The sequence below is a fragment of the Myotis yumanensis genome, unplaced genomic scaffold (genome assembly GCF_028538775.1).
Source record: "Myotis yumanensis isolate MYYU_CA2020_CCGP unplaced genomic scaffold, mMyoYum1.0.hap1 SCAF_15, whole genome shotgun sequence".
Classification (NCBI taxonomy): Eukaryota; Metazoa; Chordata; class Mammalia; order Chiroptera; family Vespertilionidae; genus Myotis; species Myotis yumanensis.
Genome location: NW_027223766.1, coordinates 53,636,956 through 53,646,445, shown reverse-complemented (window position 1 = coordinate 53,646,445; position 9,490 = coordinate 53,636,956). Strand labels below are relative to the sequence as shown.

At 71.0% G+C, this 9,490-nt stretch overlaps 1 protein-coding gene across 1 annotated transcript in view; it reads right to left on the bottom strand.

Moving 5' to 3' along the window:
* RHPN1 (rhophilin Rho GTPase binding protein 1) overlaps positions 1 to 9,210 on the bottom strand; it is a 15,689-nt gene extending 6,479 nt beyond the window's left edge. The window contains 21 exon segments of the mRNA XM_070392110.1: positions 79 to 114; positions 116 to 234; positions 317 to 427; positions 430 to 466; positions 598 to 674; positions 1,015 to 1,132; positions 1,134 to 1,210; positions 1,522 to 1,606; positions 1,766 to 1,951; positions 2,307 to 2,338; positions 2,341 to 2,398; positions 2,400 to 2,500; positions 2,654 to 2,699; positions 2,701 to 2,736; positions 2,738 to 2,822; positions 2,905 to 3,029; positions 3,422 to 3,499; positions 4,103 to 4,178; positions 4,351 to 4,479; positions 4,888 to 5,003; positions 9,043 to 9,210. Of these exon segments, the coding sequence (XP_070248211.1) occupies positions 79 to 114; positions 116 to 234; positions 317 to 427; positions 430 to 466; positions 598 to 674; positions 1,015 to 1,132; positions 1,134 to 1,210; positions 1,522 to 1,606; positions 1,766 to 1,951; positions 2,307 to 2,338; positions 2,341 to 2,398; positions 2,400 to 2,500; positions 2,654 to 2,699; positions 2,701 to 2,736; positions 2,738 to 2,822; positions 2,905 to 3,029; positions 3,422 to 3,499; positions 4,103 to 4,178; positions 4,351 to 4,479; positions 4,888 to 5,003; positions 9,043 to 9,123 (1,809 nt within the window). The 5' untranslated portion in view covers positions 9,124 to 9,210.
* Positions 9,211 to 9,490: the final 280 nt, after the last annotated feature.

Below are 9,490 nucleotides of genomic sequence, written 5' to 3'. Positions count from 1 at the left end.
GGTCCCCCAGGGGGTCTGGGCCTTGTGCAGCTGGGGAGCTGCTGAGGGTGGAGGCCCCCAGCGAGGGCGGGGGCTCACCGTGCTGGGCTCGGCGCCGGGCAGCAGGGTGGCCACCCTGCAGGCTCACGCCCTCGTCGCCCACGCCCTTCAGCCGGGCCACCACCTCCGCGTGCTTCCACCACCTGCAGGGCTGCCCGTCCACGGACACGATGTAGTCGCCCTCCCGGAGGCCGGCTGCCTGCGGGGGCAGGACATTGCGGTCCGAGTCCCCAGGCAAACGCCCGCCGCCCCCGCCCGCCCTCCTTCCCGGCCTTACCGCGGCCCGGCCCCCCGGGGACCACGGCGGCGATGAGCACGGGGCGCGTCTTCCCCGCAGCGTGAAAGCCGAAGCCGCCCTCCCCTCGGGTCACGTGCACGGGGCCCACCAGCGCCAGCGGTTCTTGGCTGAGAACACGGACAGGGGCCCCTGGGGGCGCCCAGGTCAGAGGCCTGGCCTGCAGCACCCCACCCGAGCGGCACACCCTGGGGCAGACACCAGGGGGCGCCGCAGGCCGGGCCCTGGGGGCCTCGCGGGCAGCAGAGGCGGAAGGCGCTCACCAGCCGGTGGAAGATGTCGGCCACCTTCACCTGCGAGAAGCTGGGGGCCTGGACCTCCGACCTCTGGGACGTTCTGGCTGAAAGGGCGACGGGGGAGGGGAGGGCGGGCTCAGCCCACGGCTCAACGGGCCGGAACACGGCTGCGTGCGGCTCAGCCAGAGTGAGCAACACGCGTCCCTCCGGCATCCGGGCCGGGCCGCACCCCCATGGCGGGAGGAGCCCGCGGTGGTTCCCGCCCAGGTAACCCCGGAGGAGCCGGCAGGGCCTGGGGGTGTCTGTCTCCCAGGGCAGCCCCCTCGGGGGAGTCAGGGGCGGCAGCGTGGGTGGCCTCCAGCGCCCCGCTTCTCGGGCTGTGGGCGTGGACGGTGATGCATTCGCTCCCCCCAGGACACACCCCACCCACGCGGCGCTGCTCACGCTGGATGTCGGGGGCCTCGGGGGCCTCGAAGAAGTCATCCTCCAGGTCCAGCTCCGAGTACTTGGCCAGCGAGCGCCGCAGCGCCTGGGCCAGCACCGCCTGCAGCGGGTCCACGCGTGCGCAGGGCGCGGCCCACGGCGTGCAGCCTCAGCGCCGCCTCCTGCCCCAGGACGGCGCGCCGCAGGTGGGCTTTGCCTGCACAGACGGGGACGGCGCACATCGCACAGCGCCCCAGCCCCCCGACCCGCCCCGCCCGGATGGGACAGGGGAGCTGCCGGGTGTGAACGCTGGGCCCGGAAAAGCCTCCCACGTGTGCCCCCTCCTGCCCTGGGATCACCCACCAGTGGGCGGTGGGGGGGGCATCCAGGAGGCAGGCTGGCTACCCCACCCGTCAGCTTTGGGGTACCAGGCGTGCCCAGGATTGACCTGTGAAGGGCGGGGCGGGGTGGCCCTCGGGGATCATTCTCTCCCCCACAGGGCCCCGCATTCTCCCGCAGCCGCCTCACCCAGTTTCCTGCGCTCCTCGGGCTCCTGCGGCGGTGCCAGTGCGGGGCGTTGGGGCTCAGGGGGGGCCTGGGACTCCAGGAAGACCTTCCCGCTCCCGCACCAGGAGCTCCTCGGCCGCTGGGGGGCAGAGGGCCATTAGCCCCCCGCACAGCCAGGCTCCCTCCCCGCCGCCCCGCCAGCGTCCGCCTCCGCCTCCCCCTCCCCCACCCCCGGCCCGAACGGCCTCCGCCTCCCCCCCCGCACGCAGCGCTCGGTGGGGTGGGGCTCTCACGGGGGGCCGCCGCAGAGGGCCGTGGCAGCGTGGAAGTGGGCCAGGGCGCGGAAGTGCTCGGCCTTGACGATCACCAGCGTGGTCCAGGCGAAGGGCACGTAGTCTCGGACGGGCGGCTGGGCCATGGCCCGATGCACCTGCTCATACTCGGCCGCCACCTGCCAGGGGCCCAGGGCAGGACGTTGGGCCCCAGACGAGCCAGGGCCCCCCAGCAGCCTCAGCCCCGCCTCCCCACCTGGGGACCAGCCTCCACCGGCCCTGGCCGGAGTCCCAGCAGCCCCGCCCCTGGCCCACGCAGGTCCCAGCTTGGGGTCTGTGCCCCCAGTTCTGTTCTGGTTAGTGCTGTCCCAGAGCCGGACTCAGGACGTTGGGTCCCGACCAGCCCCCCAGGGACCAGGGACCAATAGGAGACGCAGCCCTGCGCACCAGCCCGGCCCCATTCCAGGCCCTGCACCACCCAGCTGGCAGCTGACCAGGCCAGGCCGGGGCCCCAGGTGCTTGTTCAGGCCTCACCTGGGCGGCCTCCTGCGCCAGGCGCAGCTGGCCAGGCAGTCGTGGGGGGCGGCGGGGGCCGGGAGCGAGAGACCCTCGAAGACACACTCCTGGGGCCTGGGCGGTCATGAGCTGCTGCAGCACGCGGAGCGAGGCGGGGTCATGTCGGGGCTGGGCGCGTGGGGAGAACTTCTCCCGCAGGAGGCTGAAGGCGCCTGCAAGGGAGGTGCTCACAGCGCAGGGCAGGGCTGCCCGCACCCCTCAGCCCTGAGCGCCCCACACAGGGGTGCAGGCTGAGCCCCTCTCGCTGGGGGGCCGTCCTACCCACCGCCAGCTCTGGGACGCACAGACCGGGGCGCCTGCCTCACCTGCCGCCCTCTGAAAGGCCTCGGCCGCACGGCTGGCGCCCCCAGGGGCAGGTGCGGTCCTGGCGTGCCCCGATCTGGGTGTGGCAGCGCCCCGATGTTGAAGAGCACGCTGCCCTTCTCGAACGCCAGCGACCGCTGCTGGGCCGGGACCCCCGTGAGCGAGTCGTACCTGCAGGGTGGGGTCAGGCTGGTGGAGTCCGAGGCAACAGCCCGGAAGGTTCAGAGATGGGCGCAGGCAGGGGAGGCCCTACCAGTGGAAGAGCAGCCCCAGCCCCCGGGAGGGGCTGACGAAGCGAGCGTCCAGGAGGCAGAGCTGGTTGTAGTAGGACATGAGCAGCTCCAGGCCGGCCGCGCTCCGGCTGGGCGTCCGCGTGGCCTGCGGGAGGGAGCAGCTGACCCCACCCCCCGGGCCGGCCCGCGTGCACCCCACCCTGAGGGCCTCCTCGGACATCACGGCCCAGGGAGCAGCCGGGTCCGGAGCGGACGGGGCCACACTGGGCATCTGTCCTTCCTGGGCTGTCGTGGCTTCACATTCGCCCCGGAGAGCGAAGGGCACGGGAGGGGACAGGCGTGGAGCAGCCCTTCCCGAAGGGCCGGTGCCCGGTGCAGGGCGCGGGCAGGCGTGGGAGCCCAGTGAGCCGCGTCCCCGCTGCCCGGGGCTGCCCTGTGGTTAGTCCACAGTGAGCTCCAATCTGCTGTTGGGACGGAGCCTCTGGGGTCACTGTGTGTGTGGCCGGTCTCCCTGTGGGGCGGGGCGGGGCCCCCTACCTGCCGCAGGTTGGCCAGCTCCCTGATTTCCGCCTCGTAGGTGGAGCCATCCTCTCCAAAGTGCCCAGAGATCAGCTCCTGGGCGGGGGGGGGGGGGGGGGGGGGGGGGTGTGAGGGGGGGGCACTGGCTTTGCCTGGAGTCTCCCGGCCCCGCGTGGGGAGACCCAGAGGGTGGGGGGAGGCCCCAGCCCCAGAGAAGGGCCACCCGGTCCTCGCCTCTGGCCACCCCTCACCGCAGACATGGGCCCAGAGGCTCTGGCTGTTTCTGCTCGAATTCCTGTGCTGACCCCGGGGGGCAGGTGCCGCAGGCCACAGGGGGGACACGGAGGCGCCCTTTGCCCAGGGCCTGCGGGCAGTGGCCAGCTGGACAGGACAGCCCGGCTCCTGAGCCCCCACAAGACAGGGACCAGTTGGTTCTCACCACAGGCTCTGGCTGTGGGACCCTCAGAGCGAGAGATGGGGACCCTGGGGGCCATCTTGGGGCTCCGGGCAGGAGGACCAGCTCTGGGGCGCCCACCCAGGTGGCTCTCTCCAAAGCCTCGCAGTCAGAAACCCCCTGAGCGGGGGGAGGTGGGGCATCCCAGGCCAGACGCTTCCCCCTCGGGGCCTGTTTCCTTGTCTGACCAATGAGACGCTGGACCAGGGAGCCTCCATCACCCCCCCCGCCCAGGCCGCACTCACCCTCAGGGCCGCAGACCAGTCCAGCTCCTGCGTCTCCTTCAGCCCCAGGGGGATCAGGGGGACAGTGATGCCTTCACTGGAACCAGAAGCAGTGACTTCACTGGAACCAGAAGCAGTGAGTGCCGACCCTGAGGCTGGCCCGGCGCCCCGCTGCACGCCCACAGCTCCCCTCCCCCGCCCCCCCGGCTCTGAGAGGCGTCCCCGCACACCCACACGCACGCCTGTGTCCACACCCCGCGCACTCGCACCTCCCGGGCCCGTCCGTGTCGCCGCCGCAGTCCAGCTCCTCCAGCTCCTCCTTCAGCAGCTGCAGGCTGGAGTTGACGTAGCTCAGCTCCAGGGCCACGGTCTCCCTGACTTGGGTGTTGCTGGTGGCTCTGGGAAGGGGGGCTGAGGTGAAGGCCAGCCCTGCGGGTGGGCCGCAGGCCTGACCACGCTGCAGCCTCGCCAGCCCTGGCTTCAGAGCCCACTCCTGGGGGCAGCAGCGGGTCCAGGCCCCCTTTCCGGAGTCGCCCGAGGCCTGTGCAGACTCCTGCCTGCCCGAGCATGTCCTGGCTGTCCCCGGGCCCCAGGGCACGGCCGCGCCCTGCCTCCCCCAGGCGCAGGCCATGCCCGCGGCAGACACTCCGAACCCACTTCCCAGGGCCAGCGGGTCAGACCTCTGTGCTGCATCTGGGAGCCCCCCAGAGGGGCCGGGGACCCCGGAAGACCAGGCTCGGGCAGGGATGGGCCAGAGCAGGCACTGCCCGGGGCACGCCCTGCCCTCTGCCCGCAGCCGTGCGCACCTGTACAGGTTCTCGGCGCCCGCCCGCATCCGGAGCTCCTTGCTGATCTGCTGGTGGACACGGGCCCTGCGGCTCTGCAGGCGGCCTCGCTGCGTCTGCGCCAGGGGGTCGCCGCCCTGCACGGAGGCCACGGGGCACAGGCTCAGCACCCTGAGGCCGGGCCAGGGGTCCCCGCCCGTGGGGCAGGGGGTGAGCGGGCCCACCTGGCGTGGAGCCTGGGCTCAGGGGGTGATGCCGGGAGGGGGGCGGGGACAGTGACTGAGGCCTGGAGGCTGGCTCTCCAACCGCCCCTCAACACTCTGCTGGGCTCCGTTCCAGCTGAGGAATCGTGGGGACCCCTTGGCGAGCGCCCCAACCACAGGCCCAGCGTCGCTCACTCCCAGGCAGCAAGCCGGCCTCCTGACTGCACGCTGCCCGCCTCGGCCACGGGTGCCAGCCTGCCCGCGTTTGGGGCCGCAAGTGAAGAGCCGGGGCAGCTAAAGCAGAGACTGCGGACTCCGGCGGTGAGGTGACAGCTGCGGCCACCACGCCTCCTGGCCACGCAGGGCCTCCCGTTGGGTCAGTCTGCAGCCAGGGATCAGGAAGGACTCAGAACCACCTTCCCTGGCCGACGCCCACATGGGCGCTCACTCCACCCCTGACCAGCGTGGGAATGAAGACGCTGCCTCAGGGGCGCGGACGGAGGGAGGGTTTCCTCCTGCAGCGCGGCCTCGGCCTCCTGCTGTGTCTGCTGTCTCCCGTTACCCCAGGATGTGGCTTATGCTTGGCACGGCCCCCCGCACGGGCAGTGTCAGACCTTCTGGGCTCCAGCTGGCCCCAGCACTTGGAGCGCACCCTCTCCCCTCCCATGGCGAAGGCTGCCAGCACACAGCCACCTGGGCTTATGCCCAATGTGTCCAGACTCCAGCGTTCTCAACAGGTCAATCAGGGAAGACTTCTTGTAGGAGGAGGCACTCTTCTGAGACATGAAGGACAGGAGGCTGGGGAGAGGGGGTGTGTCCCTCCCTGAACACGGGGAGAAAGAGCAGCGGTGGCAGGGGACTCCCCATGGCAGGTCCTGGGGCCACATCTGTAGACGGGGCGGCTGGTCTCAGGATGACACAGGAGGAACAAGACGCTCTCCTCCCCCCCGCTCTGCCGGCTGAGTGCCTTCCTGCTGACCGCTGCCTCTTCTCCGCCCCGCAGCGCCCACAGTGCCCCCTCCGTGCAGGAGGCCTGTGGCGGGGGCAGAGCCCGGGCTGCATTCCGCTCCTCCTGAAGCTCCGACTGGGAGCCCCCAGCAGGCGCCCCGCCCTCGGGGTGAGCGGCCACGGCCGTCCGCCTGGGTGGGGGTCCTGTGCTGGGCAGAGGCCGCGGATCAGCGGGGCTGTCCGCACCAACACGGTCCTGTAGTCTCTGTGTCCCGGGCTCCCAGAGAGACAGGCCAGAGTGGGGGACCCCAGCCTTCGGGCCGGGACCACTCTGAGTTCTGGGGCACCCCTCACGACCTGGACCCTAATGCTCCTGCCAGGCCAGCGGCTGGAGCCCGGGGAGAGGGGGGTGGCGTGGGACCGAGCAACCACCTGACCTCCGCTGCTGGACGGACAAACGACGGACGGACGGACGGACGGACGGAGAGCCTGCTCAGGCCTGCTGCCCTCACCGGGAGCCCAGCCGGGTGCAGAGAGTGGAGAACGGGGAAGAAACCCCTCACACCCACTGCTGCGGCCCTGACACGACAGGGCTGGCGGCTCTGGCTGCCCGGAAGCCCTGAGCTGCTGGGGTCTAGCCCCAGCAGGTCCAGGGATCCCCAAAGGTGTGGACGGAGTAGGTGAAGAAGGAATGACACGGAGACAGCTTTCAGTTGATCAGCAGCCTAGCCAGGATCTCCAGCCAAGTTCTGGTGTTAGGTTCTCTCTCTAAGTTCTGGTGTTTATTGTCTTGTTACATCTGTATTTATACTAGATGATTTTAATCCTGTCAATTTCTATTGCAAAGGTTAGGGCTTTCTTATCTCCATTCCAGGGAGTAAAGATTGTGTAGTTTAAGCGTGATTGTTCATAGTTAAGTGATTAACTACCCGCCTGGCACTTAGTTAAGGGGTTGTATCCCCTCCCTAACTTCAGGGGGAAAATCGCTACCCGGGGAAACAACCTTTCTCGGAGAGGTGACCTTGGTTAAAACACATACCGCTAAGAAGGGGCGCAAACATATTAAGAACAGGATGCCATATACGCCAGGTCCCTTGAAACATATGCTGTGCAGATGTTTCTTTCCTGCAGCGACTGCGTCAAGCAGCAAGGATGGACCGGCTCCCGGCACTGGGCCTGCGGCACCAGCAGCCCAGGAGGAAACAGCCTGAGGGGGAGGGGGGATGGGACAGTTGGAGGACAGTTACGCCAGCACAGGCCGCGCTGGAACAAACAGCAGGGCCCCACCCTGCCCAGGCTCCCGGCTCCGCATGTTCCCAGGGAGAGGCCCTCACGCCTGGCAGACCAGCCCCCACCCCCACCCCGCCTCTGGAACCCCCCTCCCTTGGTCTCACCTGAACACTGAGGATCTGGACACCACAAGGGGTGGGGCCCAGCACCCATCCCCCACCTCTGCCATCCCCCCCACACGGCTACCAGGGCACGGTGGCTGCAACCACACACATGCCAGACGGACCACAGACCAGGCCCCTGCGGCTCCCCATGCGCCCTCTCTGAGGCTCACCGAGGCACTGGTGGCCCCTGGTGCCTTCAGACGGCCCCACGGCTGGTGTTGGGGAGTCCCCACTGGACACCAGGGCCAGGGGAGCCCTGACGCCGCTCTCGGTACTCCTGGGGCAGAGACACCGCCCACACTGTGTGGCTTTGAGCCTGGCCAGCGGCCCTGTCCTGACTCTGAGCCTTGTAACCCCGTATGGGGACCAGTCCCCTCCACCCCGGCCACAGGGGTCAGGGTAGACCTTCTCGGGAGCGGGAGCCGCTAGGGCCACAGGACAGAGGAGTGTGGGAGGGCCGCCCAGAGCCTCCTCCCGGCCCAGCTCCCAGCCCGGGCCTCCCCGCGCCCCCCCCCCGCCCCCCCCCCCCCCCGCCGGCACAGTCGGCCGCCCGGCTGCTGGGCCGGCCAGGAGAGGAGGCTGGGAAGTTTCAGCGCCTTCCCAGGGTGCCCTGGGGCAGAGAGCCCTCTGGAACACGTGTGTGAGCAACCTCCCCAACATTCCACCCGACAACACGTGCCGGCGGGGAAGTGGGGTCACCACGGGCAGTGCCCACGCTTGGGACCAGGGCCCAGTGTGCTCCCCACGCGCAGCTGCCACAGCACCTGGCACCTCCTGGGGGTGAGGGAGGGCCTGCCCTGCCGGGGTCTGGTCGGCATCACGTGGCTGCCAACCTGGGCCCCAGGTCCCACCAGACACCCCCTTCGCCCCTGGAAGGCCCGGCCCCGGCCCACAAAGCGGAACCGAGCAGCCGCGGTCCTCTGCAGGCGACCCTGGCGTCTGTGCTTGAGAGCGAGGCAGCCAGAGCAGCCCGTCCCCCAGGCCATCGGGGCAGGTCCCCGCCCCACGCTCTTCCCGGGCCTCCCGGCGCTCCTGGAACCGGTCCACAGTCCACGGCCCAGGACTCCACGGGGCGGGTGCGCCGGGAAAGGACGGAAGGACACGCTCCCGCCTGTGACTCTCCGGCCGTTTCCTGTACCTGCGAGGCTTCAGCCACCAGCAGCGCAAAGTTTCAGCAAACACCGCGCCGGTGCCCAGCGCGAGGCCGGCGGCCCGGGGACAGGGGCGTGAGGAAAGGCGCAATGGCGGGCGCGAGACGCAGGCGCGGGCTGTCACCGACCAGAGCCCAGCCCCGGCCCGACAGGGCGCCCGGGAAGCGGCGAGCTGGAACGGCGCTCTCCCCGTTCCCGAGCCGCACGGGAGGGGCCTCCGGCTGCTTCCCCCGCACTTGGTCCCGACCCGGCGAGCGCGGAACCAGCGCAGGCAACTATCGCGGGGTTTGCCCCCGGGCCTCAGTTTCCCCAACAGTGCGCCCAGCTGGCCTTTTGGGGCGAGCGAGGTGCTGATGGCGGGAGTCTCCCTTGCATTGCGCTCGGGCAAGGGAGCAACGCGGCCGGAGACCCAGCGCCGCGCCCGCCCGTCCCGGGCGCCCTTCTCCCGGCGCTCCCCGCCGCCCCCGCGGGCGCGCCCACCTTGCGGACGCTGTCGGCCGCCTGCAGCCGGGGGCTCTCGTCGCCGGCGCCCGGGCCGTCTCGCCTCTCCTCCGGGATCATCGCCGCCCGCCGCTCAGGCCGCGCCGCCTGGAAGCCGAGGCCCGCGTAGGTCCCTCCCGGGCGCCGCGTCGGGTCCCGCACTGTCGTCTCTCCGGGTGGCGGGCCCGGCGGTCGGGGGGGCGTGGCGGCCCGCGCCGAGCGTGCGAAACTTTCCGCTGCCCAATCGGCGACGGCGGCGGTTCCGACGGACAGCAGGCTCGACCAACCAGAGAGCGAAGGAGGTGGCTCCGGGCGCCAAGGCCCCGCCCACCCGCCCGCGGAGTCCTGGGGGAATGCGGTCGCCCCTGGCAACCGCCCGGCCCGACGCCGAGCTGGGCCGCGGGGCGCGCAGTGCGCGTGCGCGGGCGGCAGCGGAGTGAGCCGAGAA